The following is a 22,705-nucleotide window of genomic DNA, read 5'->3' as shown; positions in this document are numbered from 1 at the left end:
ATGCCAGGCTCCCTGCACTCAACTCTGAATCCTCTCATCTTAGGACTAAGTACCCCCAGTTTCCTCAATTCGAAAGCCATGGGTGTAGACCCCTTGAATTTGATCACACTCTAGCTTGTCTTGATTTTGTGAAAATGAGTTGTTCAGAATGAAACAGAATAATGGTCCAGAAGCCGTGAGATCTATGCTGTACTCTGGGGAATAATAGCTCCCATATTCTGGGGAGTCCTCCTCCTACTGATGTACTTAAAGGCACAGGTCCTTGTTTAGTAGCCAAGATGGTCCTGCTGGCTCATCAAATCTTAGAATTTAAGAATTGAAAGAATTCAAATGATAATCCAGGCTGTCATCTTTAACTTGGAGGCTACGAAAGCACTCCACCATGAAAATAGTAGTGGTGTCAAGACAGCTCTTCCTGCCCAGAGCTGTATCGTGGACTTTTTGGATCAAGGCTGAGCTGTCCCAGTGCCTCTTAGGTCAAAGGCATCCTGAATTTTTGTAGCTGTTTGCAGAGACTTCTTTCTGTCAGGAGTCTCTCCAGCTGGAACCTCTGAGACACTGTCTTTTCCCAAAGCACAGAAACACATATATTTGCGGTGGATCCACGGATGAATCTGAAAACCCAGGAATGTTTAATTTATTTTGCTTTCCAGAGTTAAAAAGCAAAACAAAACAAAACACCGCCAAGCATTGTAGCCAGGCACAAATGAATCACCAGCCACTCGGAGTGGATTTTACAGCAAAAGTCAACAACTTTGAGTTGCTCCTTTAAACCCTGAAAGTATTTTAGAATTGCAAAATTCAGAGTGGAATTCTCATGGAATTCCTGTCTGAAATCTCTTAAGGTAATTCCCAGAGCTCATCATACAAATCATCTAAAGTCACATTTTGGGTTTAATACGGCCTTGCTGTTTCTGGATATAGCCTACCCAGAACGGCAAGGTTATAAAAATCAGGACATTAGGAACGTAGCAGGAAGGAAGATAATTTAGCCAGAAGGTACTTGGAAATCTAATGATTTTAAATATAGTCCAGGGCTCAGAGACACAGGAAGGGTGGAATCTCCTCTTCATTGTTCTAGTTAATCTCAATTTCAACTTCAACCTGGTGACTTGGCCAATAACTAGGAGATTCAAGTCAAAGGTGGACACCGCGCTCCCCAATTACCTGTGGATATATTCCCAAAACACAACAATTACAGTGGAGACAACCAGCATTGACAGAATCACTTTTCCTTTGACATTCATTATTTTCTCCTGGGGAAACAAAAAAGGAGAAAGGAAAAAACAGATTAAATAAATTCAACGTGAGATATGGTTTCTAAGCAAGGCTTCCACCCTCCAAGGGGAAACATTTATAAATATTTAACTAGAGCTAAGGAGTGTGTTCTACCTTGAATTGAGCAGGCTTGCAATAGCAAATTAGGCTAACTTAATGAATTGACCTGGCTCCCCGGTGGGGAAGGATGCTAAGGCCACTTTGGCGCTCAGAGGGGAAATGTATTCACCGACCACAGGGTCCCCCGTGGACTTGGGTGGGTGAGGGCATAGCTATAAATGATTCCCATGGGCTTCAGCTGCCTTCCAACTCAGACTGTGGGTTCGGAACCATCCCTTCCCCAGCTCTGCTGCCTTTGATATATGACCACACGTCCCATCCTCAAAGGGGAAGATGACCCTGGTCCCTTAAAGTCTAGGCTCACCCGCTTCTCAGCCTCACCTAGCCTTTCCCCACCACGCCCATAGGCAATCAATCAATCAAGTAGTCGGCACACAGTAGGTACATAAATATGTCTTGATGGCTGCATGAGTTGTGGTTTGAAGAGGGACAGGGTGCTGGATAGGGAATAACAGGTTAGGAAGTACTTTAATTTGAGTGGTCAGGGAAGGCCTCTCGCTGGGGAGGTGAGAAGAGCTTCCCAAGGGATGAAGACAGGATGCAAAAGGATGAGAAGAAGTACAAGAAAAGTCCTACATTTGGGAGCGAACAGATCTAGATTGGGCCTGTGGCCGCCTCTCATAACGATGAGAAGTCTTCACTCCCAGAGAAGTGTGGATCCGGGGGCCAGCGTGGACGCACACGGAGCTGGGGAGCCCTGACCTTGGGGCAGGTCCTTGGGTCCTCATGCACAGCTCCGAAAACCTCTGAGAACCAAAAGTCTTTTTATAATTCCATTGGCCTCAGGGCCCTGAGAGGAGGCTCTCTACAATCTTTACCCCACTTAGTGAGACTGTTTAAATGTGTCTTTGCATCCACACCGAAGTATTTTATTAAGTGACGCTGCTGCACTGGGGTGTTGCCTGACACGTGATATATTATCCACACCCCAAAATTCTGAATTCCAACATATCTGGCCCTAGGGTTTCACAAAAGGGATTGTGGATCTCTAATTGAATTGGTTTCCTCATCTCTAAAATGCGGATGAAAATGGTGATGACAAGAGACAGTATCCACAAAATGCTTCTCCTTGTGCCTGGCACTGCATAAATGCTCCCCCAAAATGCTAGTTCATAAAATGCGCCATGGGGAGGCTCCAATGAGACAGCACCACGCCCGCCCGCCCGGTACTTAGCAAGCGCTCGAAACAAATGTGAAGAAAAAGAGTAAGACTGTGTTGTTAAACAACGAAGTGCAAATAAATGCAAATTAGGGACTCTAAAGGTTTCTCCATCTGTTCCCTGCCAAAGCCTGATGGAGAGCTCCTTGGAAGTGGGGTTTCTCTGATCGAGCCCAAGCCCGGGGCCCTGCTACCAACACCCTGTGTGTATGGAGGAGGTGACAACATGGCCACGAGCATCCAGACCTCCACCCGCTCCACCTGCTGAGGATCCCACACAAACTGTTTTCCAGGGACACCCAAACTCTCAGGGTGGAGAAGGATCACTGGCACACCTGGCAGAAGCCCAAATCAGACACACCTCCCCATTGCCTCTCCAAATATGTGTATACTTTTTTAATTCCAGAAGCTAGCATCAGAGGCAACTCTGGAAGCCCGTTGCTTTCTAGACTTACAGATGCCTTGAACCTGATAATGGCCAGTCGTCACTCTTGCTGGAGACTTGCAACCAGAGGCCGCACCAGGGAGCCAATACTGGGTCTTTAGTGAGGCACTAGAAATGGATGTATCCGTGCTTCCTGGAATCTGGGATCCAAGTCCCTGGGGGAAGGAAGGCTTGGCAGGGTGGCCAACTGATCTTTTAAGACATGTTAATTTTTCTCTCTGCACCAAAATGAGACATTTGGCAGTCGATGTGGTCTATGGGTCCTTCTTTTAGGTTTCTGTCTCAGAATTTTCAAAACTGGGTAATTCTGAAAATTGGTGGTTGGCTCTCTTCCCCACCAAGAAGGAAATGTGGGATTGCTTTTGAATTCCTTCCTTTAAGGGGTAGAGCACAGAACTGGGGCCTGCTGAAAATTGCTGCCCTATCTCACAGGGGGGAGCGTGACTCTGGGTCCCCTGGGCGCCACCCTTCGAAAGATTCAGCCAGGCCCGGTTCCACCAAATCCCCCCCACCATCTCCCAGGCCCTCTTGTCACACTTGTGATTTTTCCCCTGAAACTGTCCAACCCCGTGTGCGGGCTACCCCTGGGCTCCTCGTAGAGCACGGCCCTCACAATGGTTCCCATGTTAAGTGTCAGATGGATTTCTCCATGTGGCCCATAAATTAATTCTTCCCTACCCACCCCCATCCTGTCCAACACAGAACACACACACACACACCCTTCGGAGAATCTCTGGAGTTCCACCCCCCTGGGGCTAAGTCAAGGTATTCCTTCCAAACTGAATTCCCCTCTGGAAGGAATTCTGGTGGACCGTGTTTTCTCCATCTTGTGTCAGGGGAAAAGGTGAACGTCTCAGCTGAGTAACAGAGCACTCAGAAGCTCTGGAAAAGTCATTATATCAGGAGGAATCAGGCAGAGGGAAACCAGACCTTCCCCCAGGCTAAAGAACCTCCTCTCTGCCTCTGATTCCTCCCCCAAGCCCGGGGAACCCAGCCGCATCCCCCCGGAGAGGCTGACCCCTGCTAGCCTTCATTGCTTCTGGACTATTGCATTCAATCCAGAGACTCTAAAAGGCTACAGGTCAGGTAATGCCCAGTGTCGCAAACGAAAACAATGCAGGTGAGGGGGCAGGGGAGGGCACAGGAACCAACTGGGTGTTCATGACCTTGGGCAAAACCCTCTTTAGTCCTCCACATCCTCCATGGTAATGTTTAGACCCAGCATTCCGGGTGGAAACTAGGCCAGCACGAAGACTCTGGAGTCAGTGCTCCTGGACACATGCCTTGAGCAAGTACTCAGAGCCTCTATTCACACGTACAGAATGGAGCTAAACATCCTCCTCCAGGGTTCTTGAGGAAGGACTGAGGAGATGGTGTCTATGAAGCACATTGTGCCTGGTGGTCAGCAAATACTCCACAGATGGCAGCCATCATGATGATGATGCTGCTGTTTCACAGGCAAGTTTCTGAAATTCGTGGCTCTGAAGTAGAGCTGTGACTTTATCTGAGAGAGGAGTCTGGGTCCTCTTGGGCTGCACCACACAGAAGAGTCAGGGTGAACCCACCCCACACCCCAATCGGCGACCGTATGACAGCTCCCCACCCCCCACTGCCCCCAGCTCAGGACCCAGCTACTCAGCACGTTTGCCCCCACTGCCCGGTGCTCAAGGTGGGCAGGCAAGGAAGGGAGGTTCCTGTGTGTTGCGACACAGGTGGGCCCCAGTTGCCACACAAAGCCAGATTTGTAAACCAGGGTCATGAGTTTCTCTGGCCTCAGTCTCCCCGTCTGTGAAGCAAGTTCTGTGGACCTAACTTTCCACGACCGTCTTTCCTGATAGACCCAGGACTTGGAAGAGAAATCAAGCAGAGGGACAGAAGCCTCATTTTACCAGGGCAGCTCACTTAGACACATGGGGAGCTCCTGCTGCCATGGCCCGCGGGGATTCTTTGACGTGACGACAGAATGGCGGGAGCACCAACCAGCCTACATTGAGTGGTGGGAGCACCAACCAGCATGCATTGAGTGCAGAGGCAGACTTACCCAGAAGCTAATGAAACTAGTCCCCCTTGCAAGCCAGCGCCTGATCATTAGGGTGGGGAGTGGGTCAGGAATGCCCGTGTTTCCTGAGGCAAGGAGTGCTGCCCGTCTGGGGGTGGGGGGGCGGGGAATCATTCCAGCCTTGAGGGCTGGCCTGGGGCTGCAGGTGGGGCCCAGGGACTGACCCCACTCCCTGCACGCCCACCTGGGTCCCAGTAACAACCTGCCCCAGTTGGACCTGGTTGAGCACCCAGGAGCCTCCCACTTGGGTCCCAAGGGAAAGGACTTGATCCAGATGCTGCTCTGCACCCTGCTCAGGGGTCATGGTGATCCAAGCTTCAGAGCCACCTCGTAACCCACCCCTAACCGTTCCAGGGTCAAAGAGCTGGGTCCTCTGAGGAAGAAACAGCCAAGAGATTTACAGATGTGGCACCACCAATAGTAAGCTGTGAAGCTGGAAGAAACATTTCTAAACACTCATTAACAAAAAGCAGTGTTGGTTAACCGTGCCAGAGGCCAAATGGATTCATTCTTTGTCTCTGTCGAAAATGATACTGCAGGGCACCTGGATGGCTGTTGTTAGGCGTCTGCCTTCGGCTCAGGTCATGATCCCAGGGTCCTGGGATCGAGCCCCGCATCGGGCTCCCTGCTCCGCGGGAAGCCTGCTTCTCCCTCTCCCACTCCCCCTGCTTGTGTTTCCTCTCTCGCTGTGTCTCTCTCTGTCAAATAAATAAATAAAATCTTTTAAAAAAAATGATACTACAAAATCGTTGTCAGATAAAGAGGAAATCCAAGACCATGCAGAGTATGACAGATGCATTAGGCAGCTAAGTCAGACTAACCGTCTTTATATGATTTTCACATCGTTTTATTATGATGTTGTTTCCTGGATTTTGTCCTATTTGAAATATTTGTCAGTGTTATTTGCTATGTTCTCTCTTCTCATATTCTAATCTTCACTTCCATGCTAATATAGTGTTCACAACTCTGCGTTCTTTTTCTTGAAGAGGGCTCTGAAAATGGAATAAGCTCCAGGCCCTTCAACACTTGGATGCTCCCCAACTGAACTAGGCCAGGCCCTGGGCCAAATGCTTTACCAGTAGTCTCTTAGCTGCGTCTCACAATGACCCTGTGAAGTCACTCTAGCATCATCCCCCTTTTAAAGATAGGAAAATGGAGGCTCAGAAAGGTTAAGTAACTTGCCCATTGTCACATAGCATAAAGTGGTGGAGACAGGCTTCAGGTCCAGGGAGTTGGGCTCCAGTGTCCACCCTCTTAACCACTCTTTCCTCAATAAGCCTGAAGGCTTATCCATGGACTAACCACCTGGGGCTCTCTGACACATCCGCTCATTTTGTCTCTCTTGATTATCACATGATAATCACTTGGGTCACAACTGACCCGGAGCCAGCCACCCACAGGCTGGACTCACTGAGGGCGCTGGCTTCTCCTTGGACCAGCTGGTGAGCACTGACTCCATTTCCAGGCGCCTCCCCCGTGTGCCCAGTGGGGCCTTCCTCACCCGCTCCACCTCGTTCACCCCTCAGCGTGGCCAGAGTAGTGGCTTCTAGCTGAGGAAACAGCCTGAACACAGACTGAGGTCACCGCGCTCACCCAGAGGGGGAATGTGAAAAGCAGACCCCCTGCCTCCCAGGCCCAGCTCTTGGAAGATGATGGTGCCCAGGGGGGTGAGGAGGGGAGAACCACTTGATCCAAAAACCCCGCTGCAATGGTGGGTGCTCCAGGGAAACACTCCCCATTGGAAGAAATATGAGACAATCTGGGGGGGTTAAAAAAAAAAAAAAGCACAGGGAAGGCTGTTTCCAGTGATGTTTTCCATTATGAGGCTCAGACGAAAGGAAGAGTCAGGTCTCAGACTAAACACAGGACTCACTGTCGCTCCAGCCCTCACAAACGGAACAACCTGTTCTCCAAAGTCCCTCTTGTGGTGCCTTCTCCTGAATTCCCTTGAGGAACTCTAAAGCCTGGATCCAGCCAGCTTTTCCTTGCCGCCCAGCCCAGGAGTCTCCTGAGAGAAACACGGTAAATGGAGTGTCTGCACTGCCGTGGGAGGGCTCCGGGTCCATGCACGACACCAGCCCCCGGCCCTCCGGCCTCCACTAGAGAGAAAAGCCCAGGCCGCAGCCACGCCGGCCGCAGCCCCCGTGAGGTCCTGCCAGGGGCAGCAAAAGAAAGCAGAAGTTACAGTGAAGTCCCTGAGCCAGCATCCCACCGGCTCCTGCTTCTAGAGCTGGGAGAGAAGGACTTCGTCTTTTTCCGGGACTACTGGGGGCACCGGCAAGAGGCTAAGGGGAGAGCGGGTTTCCTCCCCCAGGTGGGTCCATGCTGAAGCCTGCTCACAACTCCCCCAGTGACCCCACAAGGCAGAAGTCAGTCATTTCAACATTTCACATACCTCATCGTCTGCTTCTCTCCCCGCAGAGTAAAAGGCAAAACAACAAAGTTCTATTAAGCTCCGCTCTGCAGAAGGAGGCAGGGCTGGGAGGAAGGGAAGGTGCTGTGCTGCCTTCCAACTCCTGTCAAAAGAATAAACAGCTGTTTCAGGAAGAGGGGGGTAGACAGATCCCACAGCAGCCAAGGGCTTTGTTCCTTGCTGGCCCCGGGAAATGGGCTGTTTATCAGGCCTTGACTCAGAGCTACATGCCAAGGCAGAGATGTTTCTCTTTGGGCCCACGAGTGGCCAGGCCTCCCTCACGCAGCGGAATACAGGCCCAAACTAGGCCTGGTGCTGGAGGAGAGAAGACCACCACCCTTGAGAGGGACCCATAGTCCACCCATGTCACCCACTCCTTGGCAAAAATGGGAACTGTTCTGAGACCAAACGTCCCCCAGTGACTACTATAAGGAACAGCCCAGTGGAGAGGTAAAAAACAAAACAAAACAAAACAAAAAAACGCAGGGGTGGGTGGGCAAAGGGGAGAGTCCTCAAGACTTCTGTCGAAATGCTACCTAGATGGCCCTCAAAGTTAAGCCTTTCCTCCACATCTTTTGAACTTCGGAAGTTATTTTGTTTGAACGCTATTTTTATAGAATGTTATGAGATCTCCCGCATCGAAAACCGAGCTATAAGAACTTTAAAAGGTCACCGAGGCCCAACCCTGCTCTTTGGCTGAATAATGCTTAACCCTTCCCACACCCACCTCCTGCTCCTAAAATAGAATTTTCCAGCTGGAAAGGACCTTAGAGCAGTGGATTTTCAAACGTTGAAACAACTAAAACTTCTATTTAAAAAAAAAAAACCCACAGGAAGTCATTCTCAGAACCCCACTATACAAAAGAGAGCACACAGAGTGCTTTGGCTGAGGCAGGGAAATGAAGCTCAAAGCCCACCCCCCCACCCCGGAACCCCGCCTCACCCTGGTGCCAGCCCTCCCGAGGGCCCCACATGCCTCATGGGAGGACATTCTGGAAACCCCAGACTTGGGAGAGGGGACCAAAGTCCAGGAGCCCCGTCAGGGGATGCCTAATCCAGCCTCTTACTGCTGTTCTGAACAAAATTTCGCACCCCCTCCTCTGGGGGCATGAGCTGGTTGGCTACAGTGTTTTGGGTCTGGAAGTCCCGACAACATGCTTAAATCTAGGAAAGCTGAACAAAGGTGTGACTTGCAACCCAGTCATCGTGCTCTAGATCTGGACGCAAAAGAAAACGCCCGTAAGCTCACCAAGAGACACAGACCAGAACGTTCATAGCACAGCCAAAACTGTAAACAACCCCAAAGCCCATCCTCAGAGCAGCGGAGTCCTGTGCTGGAGTGTGCGATTCCACACACAACAACGAGACTGAGCCAGCTATCAACAGGATGACTCTCGCACACGTAATGCTGAGAGAAAGAAGCCCTGGGTGAGTCCGTTTATTTAAAGTTCCCAAACAGGCAAAACCAATCTGTGGTGCTAGAAGTTAGGATGCGGGTGACTGAGACTCGGAAGGGGCCCAGAGGAGCTCCCGTGGGGCTGGTCCCGTTGCTTCTTAGGCTGGGTAACGGTCACCCAGGTGTGTCCACTTTGTGAAAATTTGTCTCGAATGTGCCTTTTCCATGCGAGTTTTAAGAACAAGAGTGAACAGAAAACTTTCTTCTGAAAGCTGCCTCCTCTTGGGCATTGTCTTCCCCTGCCCCTGGCTTGAGGGCCAGAGGACCATAGGCAGGCCCTACTTTTTCCTTCTTTTGGGTTCCCTGCCCCAATACCAAGCACCACTCTCAAAACAAAGGAGTACACACTCTGGCCTCGGGCCGTGTAGCTGTGCTGATCGAAGAAGGCCAAAGGCCACCCAGGGAAGAGCTTGGACCGGGCCTGGCCAGGCTGCCTCACCTCATCATTCGTGGTCACCAGGGCCCGTCCAGTCCTGGCCGCCCATGGATCTCTGAGCTAGCAACCAGCGTGCAGTACCTGTCCACTGGCCATACCTCGAGGCAGAGGACTGCAGGGCCTCAGAGTTATGGCCAAGGTGGCTGCAGCCCAGGTGTGGGAAGGCCTGGCCTTGCATCCAAGACCACTTCTGGCTGGGAAAAATGAAGGTCAAGATCCCACCCTGATTACCTCTGCAGAGGTGTGAGGATTAAGTGTCTGTGACGAAGAACCCTACAGACCAAATGTTTGCAGGCTGTCAGTGTTTGTTTCATCCGAAACTTGTTTAGGGCAGTCACAAAAGACATTCTTGCTTGTAAGTGACAGAGCAAATTGGGTTACATGAACTACATTCTCCTTCAACTTTGCTTAAGTGTCACCTCGTTGGGGAGAAATTCCCGGATTTAGAATGACTTTCTTTTTGTAGGCTCCTTATCTTTTTTTTTTTTTAAGATTTTATTTATTTATTTGACAGGGAGAGCGAGCACAAGCAGGGGGAGCTGCAGAGGGATAAGGAGAAGAGAAGCAGACTCCCCGCTGAGCAGGGAGCCTGATGTGGACTTGATCCCAGGACCCTGGAATCGTGACCCGAGCTGAAGGCAGACGCGACTGAGCCACCCAGGCGCCTCCTTATTTATCTCTTAAATATCTTCCTTCTACCAGAATGTCAACTCTATGAGCAAATACTTTCACATGTCTTGTACCAAAGTAAAACATCAGCTGACGTTCCACGCATCTTTGAAGGCTACAACGCATGCCTAGCGCAGTACTTGGCACCTGCGTGTTTGATAAACGTTAACTATTCAAAAATGATGGTAATGATAAGAGCCATACTAACAGTGAGCTGTGGAATGAAGGGAGTGAGGCAGAGATAGTGTAGTCCATGCTGCTCCAGGTGTGGACCCTGCAGTGTCCAGTGTGGGCCCAGGGTGAGTGTCTGCACGAGGAGTCCGGTGATGCGGACGCTCGCTGACATTTGCAAGCTCTGCTCTGGGCTGGTGCCCAGGTTTCTGGGTGAAGTAGCACAGTGGAATAGTATCGCTGCTACTGAAGAATGCAGTGTAAGGGCTGGGAGTGGGGGGAGTTGGTGAGTTCCGTCCTAGATGCGTTGAGTTCGGAGAACCTGCTGGAGCCAGCTCAGCAGTGGCGTCCTAGAGGGAGCGAGGCCCGGAGGAGTCCAGTTTGGGAGTTGCCAGCATGCAGGCAAGAGCGGGCAGGTCTGCTGGGTGCTAAGGCAGAGAAGCATAGAGGGCAAAGTCCCTAACAGGCACCGCCCTGAAACGAGGGGGGCACCACTAAGGCAGCGGGGGGTGAGGAGCCAGGAACTAAAGGAATCACGACAGCCGGAGAAGACTTTGTGCAGCCAAGACACCTGTGTGAGGGCGGAGAGCAGAGTCTGGTGAGGCCCTCTGGATCCCTCTGGATTCCCAGCTGGGGGGCCACGCTCTCATCTGGCCCCCTCGGGGCCCCCTGGCCACTGCAAGAGAGGAGAAGGCCACACACCTGTGCCTGGGCAAGGTTGCTGCCGTCTTGAGAATCGCAAGGAGTGCCAGGCGTGGAGGTGCGGCAGCAAACAGAGGTTCTGGTCCTGGCTCTGCGTCCCACACTGCAGGCAACTCCCTGCATGTGCGGGGTTGTTTCTCACCCTCCCCCGCCTTCTTCCCACAACCCTCCACCACCTGGCAGATGAAAAGCCTGGGCTAGTGTCTCCTGCTCTGCACTGCATCCCAGCTCTGGGGGGCTGCGGCGCCCCTCCAGCCCAGCCACAGACTCTGGCTGCAGACCCCTGCAGAGGAGCGGTTGGGGTTTTCAGAGCCCTAGGCCATGATAAGGCTCCCAAGACCAGACACAGAAGGGAAGGCCCCAGCTTCTGGCTGGAGGAAGGGCATTCTGGGTGGGGTGGGGTGGGGCCACAGAGCCAACAGGTGTGCCTAATCCAAGGCTTTATCTGGCTGAGATCAGAACCGCTGAGGCAAGTTCCAAGCAGCCTTCTCCTCCCTCAGCCACGGTGGGAGGCCCTGGAACCAGCAAGGGAGCCTTACGTGGGGAGAGAAGACTGGCCTCTGCCTGGGTCCTGTTCTCCCACCCAGAGGCAGAGCCCGTCTCTCAAGGGGCCGGCTCCCACTCCAAGCCTCATTGCCCCTGTGTGTTCCCCTGGCTGGCTAACGTCTGCCAGGTGACATGAGAGCAATAAACAAGTCACTCTCATCCGCAGGAGTTCAAGTCCCTCTGTCAACGCTCCCAGTGTCTCGCTAGCCCAGCCCTACCTCCCAGAGGTTTTCACCCATTTACAGCATCCACGCCAGACAGCTTCTGCTTGAAGGCTTCTAGTGATGGGGAACTCTGTTTCTAGACTTTTCTCTCTTTTTTTAAGATTCTATTTACTTATTTGAGAGAGAGAGAGAGAGAGAGCACGCGTGCAGAAGCAGGGGGGAGGGGCAGAGGGAGAAGCAGGCTCCCCGCTGAGCAGGGAACCCCACACTGGGCTCAATCCCAAGACCCCGAGATCATGACCTGAGCTGAAGGCAGACGCTTAACCGACGGAGTCACCCAGGTGTCCCATCTCTAGACTTTTCTGATGGTTTAAGGCACATCTTTTCAGTATGGAACTGATTTCTGATCTCTGCTTCCTAGAACGTTATTAATATCGATGAAGGCTACCATTCATTTACATACACCATTTCATTTGATCCTTACTCTGATCAGAGACGATGTTCTCCATTTCCCAGGCAGGAAACCGAGGCTCAGAGGTTAAGTATCATGGACAAGATCACTCGAGCTCCAATAAGCTCTCCGTGTCCACGGACAAGATCACTCGACCTCCAATAAGCTCTCCGTGTCCACAGAGCTGTGCCTTCCCCATTGAACCTGACAGCTCCTCGGAGATAGGGCCCCAGACTCTTTCCTCTGCAAGCAAAACACCATAGTCCCTGACATACTTCAGCAAAGCCATGCCCACCAGTGTTTATTCCAGCAATACACATATGGAGGGCATTTCCTCAGTACCGGGGCCTGTGCTGGGACAGGGCCACACACAGCCTGAATCAGACCCCCTGCCTGCACTTTTCAAGCCCACATCCAGTGAGAGGGACGCGTGCACCTACAAACGCCAAATGCTGTTTACTGACGTCAGTTCCTGCTCCTGCCGTCAGGCTACCCGGGCTGGCCTTGGCACAGAGCCGGGCCGTCTGTGCACGTGCCCACTGGCAGAAAGAAGTCAGCACTCCTCTCTCCCTTGGGGTCTGTCTCCTGTTCCTTCGTTTTTTACCATCCTCCTGACTCTGTTACTTGTGTTTTGCCTTTCTACAGTCTTTGCCTTTGCCCGGTGTCATCAGTAAGAAAGGCCCTATAAAATCAGGGTGACCCTACAAACTGCTTTCCCTAGGTCAATTCTGGTTTACGTGTGTTGTGGGGCAGTTAACAGTTTATGTTCTAGAGTCCTCTTTCACTTTCAAAGGTGTGCCAGTCTGGAGAGTAAATCATAGGGTCACTCTATGTAGAAACGGTTCCATAAAATAAAGGGAGTTCGATGAAGGCCTCTTCAAGATCCCTTCCAGCTAGAATCCAGGGCTTGTGTTTACCACCTGCGGGTCCCTTAGGATCTCCCTCTCCGGCGTCCAGAGTCTCTCCTACAACTGCTCAGAGGTAGTGCAAGCCCAGCCCCTCCAGATGCGTTTCTGCTCCACCGCTGCCCTCCACCTGTCCCCCTTAGGACCTTGGCTGGGCGTATCTCTGCTCTCCCTGCTTCCTCTGTGCAGGCTAGGAGGTATTCAAAGGCTAAGAATTTACTGGAAAAAGGGCACCTGAGTGGCTCAGTCAGTTAAGCATCTGCCTTTGGCTCAGGTCATGATCTCAGGGTCCTGGGATGGAGCCCCACATCCAGTTCCCTGCTCAATGGGGAGCCTGCTTCTCCCTCTCCCTCTGCCTCTCCTCTGCTGGTTCTCTCTCTCTCATGCTCACTCTCCCTCTCTCTCTCAAATAAATAAATAAAATCTTCTAAAAGAATTTTTTACTGGGAAATCCTGAGGTTGTCTTGTTTCCCCCCCCCACTAGGTTTTCCTACATCTCTCGTAATAAATTGACTCTTGTAATAACTTGACAACAAATTGACTTCCAAGAACTAATCTCTAAAGATGAGGTTCCGGGAATCCTAGCCGTAAGTTAAAATAAAACAAAACAAAACACCTCTTAATTGAGATTCACACTGGAGATGGCTTTAATTCTTCTCCTGTTCTTGGAACGAGACAGGCCTGGATTCAAACCCCGGTCCCACCTACTTTCTTGCTGTTCCGACCCTGGATAACTAAGTCACTCCACACCTGTGAGCCTCAGTTTACTCATCCATAAAGCAGGGATGATAATTTCTTATTCCTTGAGCTGTTGAAAGGATGAACAATAACGTCTGTAAAGCTCCCAGTCCCTTGCAGGTACTCAGGAAAAAGGGCCTGGCATGATTAGCACGGGTGTCTGAGAGTCAAGCACTGTTCCGCCACATCTCAGTGGCAGGACAGCATGGCACAGAGCTTACAGCCTGGCTTGGAGTCAGACAGGTCTGGCATGGACTAAATGCGTGACCTTGGGCAAATCACGTGAGCTTTCTGAGACTTGGTTTCTCTCCGCTGTAAAATGAGAGTAACAACGCCTTTCTCTTCGACCCTGGTGAATGAGAGGGTGCACATAAAGTGCTTGGCACAGGGCCTGATGCTGGAACAAGTGCCCAATGGCAGCTACTTAATTCCTAATAATGATTATTCCAGAACTCTCCACCTCACAGGCTCCAGCATCACCTGCTCTGTGTTCCCAGTAAGTCCGCCATGTTCCTGTGTCCTAAAAACAAACAGCCCGTCCTTTGGATGGGGCATTTTCAAATCCTCCCACCTGCTGGAGCCTCCCTAGCCCGTGAGTCAGGGTGAGTTCTGCTCTTTCTACAGGCAGAGGAATCTGGGGACTTGCCCAACGTGACTCAACTTGGACTGGAAGCTGGGTTTGGGTGGAGCCAAGAGTTTCTCCAACCTGCTTCTAGTCCATAGGAAGTCTGAAAGTCACCGATTCAGTCAAAGTTGAAAGGAATGACGTATTCCCTGGCTTGTTCATTCATTAAGTAAGCATTGATTAAGTGTCAATATTGGCACCTGTCATGTGCCAGGCACTGCTCAGCCCACTAAGTCTATAAAGATTAGCCAACATGACCTCGCTCTCATGGAGCTCTGGTGAGAAGTTGAGCCCAGAATCCAACTATCACGCCACCAAATGCATTCCGTGATTGAGGTGAATGTCCTGAGACAGAAAAAGACAAAGGAGCCCCGCCAACGTTCAGTCACTCCCTTACTCTGAGCTCCACGGATTTCCGGAGGAATCGGACAACAGTCTCACGTGCCACTTGCCCGTGTGGCTGCAGGAACATCCTTACTACCCAAGGTCACTCTACCCTCAAGCATGCCCCCCATCTTCTGAGCTGCTGCATTTTATAGACGAGAACACTGAGGCCCCGAGGAAGGCAAATGACTGATCCAGGGCCACCTGGCAATGACATGAGGAGACCAGGACTGCTACCCAGGTGTCTGGCATCTCTCCAGGATGAGATGCCTCTAAACCACAGCACAGGAAATCGAAGGGCTCAGGGAGGGGCTGGAGGCTGCGGTCAACAGTCTTCTTCCCAAGTTTCCTTGTTTGTGGCCAAGAAAACTCCAGAAGCCTCTGCCACAGATGGCCACATCACTGTTCCTCCCCTCCCCTCACCCCACTGCTCTTGAACGATTTGGGGATGCCAACGGTGGGCTTTCTGACATGGGCACAGAAATGTCACTGGGAAATGGTGAGCACGGATGGGCTGACGCTAAGGGAGGCATCCAATTCAGAAAAAAAAATCCTCACTCAAGTATAAACATAAAACAGCTCAGAAATGGAGCAAAAACACCTGAATACGAGCTCCACTGAGGACACATCACATGAGTCTGTTACGAAGACATGGCGTGAAAGCCGCAATTCGACCCCTTTGCCTTGGCCTTCGTCTTGGTCATGAGCTTAGGGCCTCGAGCTCTGAGGAGGTATGTCACCTGCCCTCCTCACGGCTCCGTTCTTCACTGAGCTTCTGCTGTTGTCCCCCAGAGATGGCGGCAGCGGTGTGTGCCTCTCTTCGTCTGCTCAGCACTGGGGCTGAGAGGTGGCTTTGGGGTGTCTGCTCTGGGTGTGGTTCCCTAGCACTCACAATGCAAAGTCCATAGGGGGCTCCATCGGCACCACCCAGGCTGCTTAGCTCAGCGAGGCACAGAAGGGAATATCCCACTGAGGTCTCACTAATGCTGTTCCACCAAGTATTTCCAGCTCTCTACCTTCATTGTAGGATTTCATTTCCTGGTCCCCTTGTGGTTGGGGACTAGTTACTTAGTCTGACCAATATGATAAGAGTGGGCTATTCAATTGCTAGGGCAAGACCCTCAAGGGCTCTCTTTCCTTGTGCCATGGAGTACATTCAAGAAGGCGTTCCAGCAGCCTGGTTCCTTGAGTGAGGGACACGGCCACCAGCTGACCCAGGATGCCCATATTAATTAGAGAAGGAAATAAACCTTTATGGGTTCGGCCCCAAGCCTCAAGGGGCTGTCTGTTGCTTCAGTATAACCTACTCCATCCTGACTGATACGCTGCCCATCTCACACAGAGTAGGAGATTCTCGAGGTGTAAGTCTACCCTCTTCCCTCTCAAAGCCTCACCATCCTCATCACTAAGAGCCCTGCATGAACACACGCAAGTAAGACAGAGGCAAGAACATTTCTCTAATGTTCTGGAGAAATTTTCTCCTCAAGTCCCAAAGATGGCTGACCATTCACCTACATTTGAAAAGAATGAGAAGGAAGTTGAGTGAATTGTTGTCTACAGACTCCCTTTCCTATGAAGGAAGAAGCTAGATCAGTTGATACGAGCAACTGATACTACAACCTGAGAGCCCCCCTCCCACCAGGTTAGCAGCAGATGCCAGGGACGCCAGGGACACTGGGAGGGGGAGACACTGACCAGGGCCAAGGACATAGGGTGCCCAGCAGCACTGGAAGCCTCCTGGGGTTGGAAGTGAGCCGGCCATATGGTCCCATTCACCAATCGTCACAGGAGTCGAGGAGATGGAGCTCACAGCATCCTATACAGTAGATTCTACTGTTACCCCACTTTACAGAGAAGGAAATTGAGGCCCAGAGAGATGATATCATTTGCCCAGCTCCAAGAGCTCAGGGTCAGAGCCAGAACTATCTGAGCCTGGCCGGCCCAAAAGCTTAGCCACTACCTGGTACTCTTTCAGCCAGAAGCCATGTCACTCCCTTGGAGCTCTCCTTGGCCCTTTATCAGGCTTTTCTTCTGCACCTTCACTTCTCCTTTTAATTACTATTTCATATGTACATCGTCTCCCAAGCCAGATCCTGAGCTCCTGAAGAGCAGGAATAAGTACTTTATAGAATAACTAATAACAGTACCAGCAGCAGCAAATGCTATTCTTTATTGAACACACAACATGCCAGGTTGTGTTCTAAGCGCTTTACACTCATTATTCAATTCTCACTCAACTCTGCAACAGGTACTGGAATCATCCCCATTCTGCAGATGCGGAAGCCTCCCAGTTTGGCCAAGCTGAAATTCAACCCCTGGTATTAATATTTTCATAACTATAGTCCAATTTGAGTCCTTTCCTCTATGATCTCATTATTGTATTTTTTAGACTTTGAAACATTCTCAGAAGGGGGTCTATGGGCTTCCCCAGATGCCATAGGAGTCCATGGAGGAGGCAGGCGCCCAGATTCCAGAAGCAGGATTCTGTCCCCCATCTACCCCACAGAACCCAGAGCTCCTGGCTAGTACAGGGTAAGCAGAGTAAGCGACCCTATACCATCTCCATGCAAGGGTGGGGAGTGAGTCACAGCTACTTTAGCCCATATGCACATCATAAATACATAAATATCATAAATACTTTGATTTCAGCAGTGCGAGCCCATGTATAACAACTCCTCATAAAAAACAAGTCACTTGTTTCCACAGTAAAAAAAAAATAAATAAATAAATAAATAAATAAATAAATAAATAAAATTAGCGTCCAGTGTGCTCATTAGAAAAGCATCAGTTGTGGATCACAAATTGGAACACCAGGAGGGTCTGTAGCAGCTGCCTCTGGATATAACGCTGGCTGACCCCCAGCCCCAGCTGGCCATCCCCCACTAGACTTGCTTTCTTAGCATCTGTGTACTGGCTCAGTCTAAATAGAACTAACATGAAATCCCATCCTACCTACGCTGAAGTTTTATAAAGTAAATCTTAGGCATCCAAACCTGCACACTGAACCACCAACCAGGCAGAGCTCTCTAGATTTCCGAAAATCTGGGCTATTATTGGACTCGGGGATAAGGCAGTTGGGGCCAGTGCTCCCTGTCCAGACCAGACAGCTGTCCTCCTTGGCAGGTGGCCAGTGCCGAGTGCCGAGCCTCAGGACAGCCAGTGCCAGTCCTGGCGCTGCTCCGATGGGCTATGTGACCTTCCATAAGCTGCTGGCGATCTGATTTTTTTTTTATCCTCCAGATATAGGGTGTGTACCAGCTTCGATGCCAGTCAATCAAGAATCACAAAGCACCCAGTGGGCGTCTGGGGCTGCAGGGGATGCAGAAATTATACAGGCTCCCTAGGGAGCTGACATTCTAGTCAGGGAGCCAGGCCTGGAAGCAGTTAACTATTACGTACAGTGGAAAGAAGTCAGTGCAAGTGGGGATGTTCTGTTCTGGGGCCACAGAGGAAGGAGGAAGGATGAAGTGTCCTGCACAGGGTTGTGTGCCAGGCTTCACAGAGGAAGGGGCTCCCTTTGAACTGGGCCTCGAAGGGTGAGCACGTGGGGAAGAGCGTCCACGGGTTGAAGGACAAGCATGTGCAAATGCAGGGGGCTAGAATGGGAGCACCCAGCCGAGCCCAGTGTGGACTGAGGAGCAAGGGGTCCAGCCCTGGTCTCTCCCCACACCTACTGCTTTGGAATCCAGAAGAATCCCTGGAAACTGTATTTTTAACAAGCTCCCTAGGTGATTCCAACATGCAAGGAGTTAAGTGCTACGTGTTGAGGAAAAAAAATGAATGAGTGAGTACAAAAATGAACTTGACCTCGGGCAAGTCCCTTCCTCGCTCAAGATGTCTTCTCTTCTTTAAAATAAAGGCACTGGGTCACCCTGATCGTTTTCAAACTGTGTTCTAGAGAACCCCAGAATCTCCCGAAGACCCTCAGGAACCACAGAGGGGAGACGGGGAGGCTGAGAGAGCAGGACTCTGAGCCCCCGATCCACCCTTCCTTTGATCATCTCCCCTTTTACCTGTCTGCTATCATATGCTGTGCTTCCATGTGCTGTTTTGTTTGTAGTAAAGTTTCCTTGGCTACAAAGAACTTTTAAAACCACTGAATTGGATGATCATCCAAGAATCCCCAAGGAGAAATTTTTAAATTCCTTAAAGGCAGCAACCTACCTCTGTGGAGTATTCCTCAAACAAGTATGGACACAGCATGAGGCTGCTCACCAGGGTTATTCATTTTACCATCGTAATTCAAAATCGTTTGCTGCAGAGCAGAAAGCAATGTGTGGAGGGGGAAACGTGGATAGCGATGCAGTGGAATATTACACGACCTTTAAGAAAAACATTGTTTCTGAAGAATAGTTAGTAAGATGGGAAATTAAATAAGAAAGTCAGATACCAAACTGCACATAGACTACTATCTCAACTCTGGATCTAATGTAGCAAAATGACTGGGCAAGTATGGCGGGTCCTCAAAAAATTAAACATCGAATTCTCATATGATCCAGCAATCCTACTTCTGGGTATATACCCCAAATAACTGTAAACAGGGACTTGAAGAGGTATTTGGGTTTTGGGGGGTTATTTTTAAAGATTTTATTTATTTATTTGAGAAAGAGTGAGCACAAGCTGGGGGCGAGCCAGAAGGAGGAGAAGCAGACCCCCCCGCTGAGCAGGGAGCAGACATGGGACTCGATCCCATGACCCTGATCATGACCTGAGCCGAAGGCAGAGGGTTAACAGACTGAGCCACCCAGGCGCCCTCCTGAAGAGGTACCTGTGTGCCAATGTCTAAGCAGCATTATTCACAATAGCCAGAAAGGTAGAAACAGCTCAGATGTCCATTGACGAATGGATGGATAGACAGAGTGTGGTATAAACATACAATGGAATATTACTCAGCCTTAGAAAGGAAGGACACCCGCTTCAATAGGGATAAACCTTGAAAACATTATGCCCAGTTAGATAAGCCAGACACCAAAGGACAAATACTGGAGGATGCTACGTAGATGAGGTGCCTAGAGTGGTCAAATTCATGAAGACAGAAAGTAGAGTGATGGTTGCCAGGGGCTGGGGCGCGGAGGGAATGGGCAGTTATTGCTTAACGGGTACAGAGTCTCCATTTGGGAGGATGGAAACGTTCCAGAGATGGACAGTAGTGATGGTGGCACATTTACATGATGTAAATGTATTTAATGCTACTGAATGGTTCACCCAAAAAGTGTTATAATGGTAAATTTTGTTATGTATATTTCATCAAGAATAAAAAAAAAAAAATACCGACCAGAACTAGATTCACATGTAATGGTGGTGAATCGTGTGACGAGACTGTGGCAGAGCCATCCCTTTATTCTTTCCACTTCGCCGCATTTGCAAATGTTCTACAATGAGAATAAATTACTTTCAAAACTGGACAAAAAGCTATTTAATTAAATAAATCTGGTGGTTCTCTGACACTTTCCAAAAATGCATTGTTGCCTTTTATGTAAATGGAAGCAATACTTTATGTACTTAATAAAAAAAGCCAAGTTCAAGGATGCCAACTCGAGTATACAGCAAGCCACTCAAAATAAATGACAGGCGGAGCGCTTCCCCTTTTTAAGACTATTTGTTCTCACCTATATTTAAATAAATTTCAAATAAAAACAGAACCAAAATATAATTCCTCTAATAAGCTTCCCAAGAAGCTGTCTGGCTTGGGAAAGCTCGAATGCAAACTAAAGAGAGAAAGAACGCTACAGAAAGGTGGGGGACAGCCCGTGTTTTCTTCAGGACATTAATGCACCAGTCAGGAAAGTGACTTTGCCGGTGTATTTCTATTCCTTCTGCTTCTGGAAAACGTCCTTGGGCAGAAAGAATTACAAATCTACAAGAGTCCTGCCGTTTTGTGTTCACTGCAAATCCATTTCCTCCAACACCCCTCACTCCAAATAATTGTCGACCAAATATTTAAAGGATATTGGTTGGAAGGGCCGCGGATGTGTCTCCCTGCCAAGGTGCCCTCTATCCTAAGCCAACTGCATCCACCTTTCCTGACTCCTGGGTCCTCTGCGTAGGATGAGGCGGCCAGGGCTACCCAGAGTGGCTCCTCACTGGCCATGTGACCTCAGGCAGTGTCCTTACCCAACCAATGGGAAGATAGGCCCCACCTCGCAGGGCTGTTGTGGGGGCTAAATGTAAAGTGTAAAGTGTCCCTGAGATGCTGGGCACATAGTAGGTGCTCACAAGCTTCTACCTTTATATCTGAAAGTTCACCGTTCAAGATTCATGTGTGTCTTGGTAGTGGACTGGAGCGTGGTAGTACCAAAGGTAGTTAATGCTGAGTGGTGGGTTTCAGGATTACAGTACAGCAGTGGGGTGAAGACAGGATCCTTCAGACCCAGAGTTCAGGGGCAGCCCTGGAAGGCAGGGGAGGGGACCCCAGCAGCCCCATAGCCCCCAGCTCTAGCTCCTACACTGGCCAGCACAAAGCTCTGTCGTAGGAGTCCATGTGAAATCCTCAGAGCCGGAAGGTGGGCTCCATTTCACAGATGAAGAAACAGAGGCTCAAAGAGTCTATCTGTCTCATTCAAGGTCACACAGTTAGGGAATTGCCAGATATAGGGTTTTCTAAAACTCCCTTGGCATGAAGGGGTGGGGGTGAGGGTTCTGATAATTCTAGCCCTGCCACTGACTCCTTTGTTCAGTTAGTTGTTTACCTCTTGCCACTTTCTTTTAAAAAAGTTTTCAAGAAAAGGCAGAGAGGGGACAGGAAGACTCTTTGAGGCACTAAATTAGGTAAGTTGCTAATCTCTGGGCTCTGGCGTCCTCATCCTGTAAAACGAGGCACTTCCTGCCTCAAGACCTTTGCACATGCTCTTCCCTCTGCTCGGGACACCTTTCCCCGCCCCCTCACACCCATGCACCCTCCTCCTTTCCTTTAGGCTTCAATGACAATGTCACTCCCCAAGGGAAGTCTCCCCGTTATATTCTTACTCTCCCTGGTAGCCCCCTATGCCTCTCCTTTGGGGACACTGACCACTATATTTGGACACATAGGCACGCACGCCTCACCACGAGATGGAAGACTGCTCGTTAATTAGCTGGCAGAGAGGCGGCATTCAATGGTCTTTGTTGTACGTTGATTTAAAAAAAAAATACGAGTTCTTCTCAGGGGTCTGATCTTCAGAAAGTACCCTCCCGTCCGCACCCCCACCACCCTGACCTCAGGTTCTCATCTACACAACAAGGGGAAATGGACAGGGCACGTATCAGATTTCTGCCAGCTCCCACATGCTATGATTTTATCCCCTCAATAAACCAACCAACCAACCCAACCGAACCCAACAACCACTGTGAGTCCGGCACACTGGACAAGTTCGGAGAACAGGTTCTTACATTCTCGGGCCTCAGTTTCCCTATCTCCAGAACGAAGCATTCAGGTGCAACCTTCTGGGCTCTTCCCACCATCAACAATGGTAATTCCGGTAAGAAGGCTCCCTCCTCCCCCTGCCTTTCCTTGGGAGCTATACCCTCGGACCAGGCACACACACAGGAAATGGGACATCCAGTTTGTTGCTCTCAAGCATGGCTGGACTCATGGGGAAACAAAGAGTTTCTGAACTTCCTATTAAAGCCAAGACTCCATGCCCAAGACCTTTCTCTAACAGTGTGGGCAGAGGACCCTGTTGGTGTCCGGCTGGGCCTCCCTTGCCACCCCCACCCTGGTGCATTAGCAGGGCCTGCACAGCCCAGAATGAGCAGATTAACAGTCTCAGAGACGTTCCTGCGACTGTTCCTCGGATGCCTCACTGAATCCCGGGACAGAGCAGAAGGCGGAAGGCAGGACCCCTGAGCTCAGGGAAGCCCCTACTCCTCTCTGGGCCTGCGTTTCCCCATCTGTTGAGTAGGGGGACTGGATTTGGGGCTGTGCCGGCTCCCTGCTCACTGTTTTCAATTCCAGAAGGCAGTGCGGTGCCATGATGGAGGGTGCCATCTCCTTGCCCCTGTCTGA

The 22,705-nt window shown here is 50.3% G+C and overlaps 1 protein-coding gene across 8 annotated transcripts in view; it reads right to left on the bottom strand.

The window, feature by feature from the left end:
* The window catches only part of GGTA1 (glycoprotein alpha-galactosyltransferase 1 (inactive)), a 54,563-nt gene that overhangs the window by 19,007 nt on the left and 12,851 nt on the right, over positions 1-22,705 (bottom strand). For 5 of the 8 annotated variants that reach the window (XM_027615522.2, XM_027615523.2, XM_027615517.2 and 2 more), the window contains 2 exons: positions 7,457-7,577; positions 1,168-1,256 (listed from right to left, as the gene is read on the bottom strand). In XM_027615522.2, coding sequence (XP_027471323.1) covers positions 1,168-1,247 — 80 coding nt within the window. In that variant the 5' untranslated portion in view covers positions 1,248-1,256; positions 7,457-7,577. Of the gene's footprint in view, positions 1-1,167; positions 1,257-7,456; positions 7,578-10,243; positions 10,262-19,996; positions 20,043-22,705 lie in introns of those variants that run through there. The other 3 variants (XM_027615524.2, XM_027615518.2, XM_027615525.2) reach the window with 3 other exon arrangements.

Source organism: Zalophus californianus, chromosome 13 (assembly GCF_009762305.2).
Source record: "Zalophus californianus isolate mZalCal1 chromosome 13, mZalCal1.pri.v2, whole genome shotgun sequence".
NCBI classification, from domain to species: Eukaryota; Metazoa; Chordata; class Mammalia; order Carnivora; family Otariidae; genus Zalophus; species Zalophus californianus.
The sequence above is the reverse complement of the archived record's forward strand: the minus strand, read 5'-3'. Positions and strand labels throughout refer to the sequence as shown.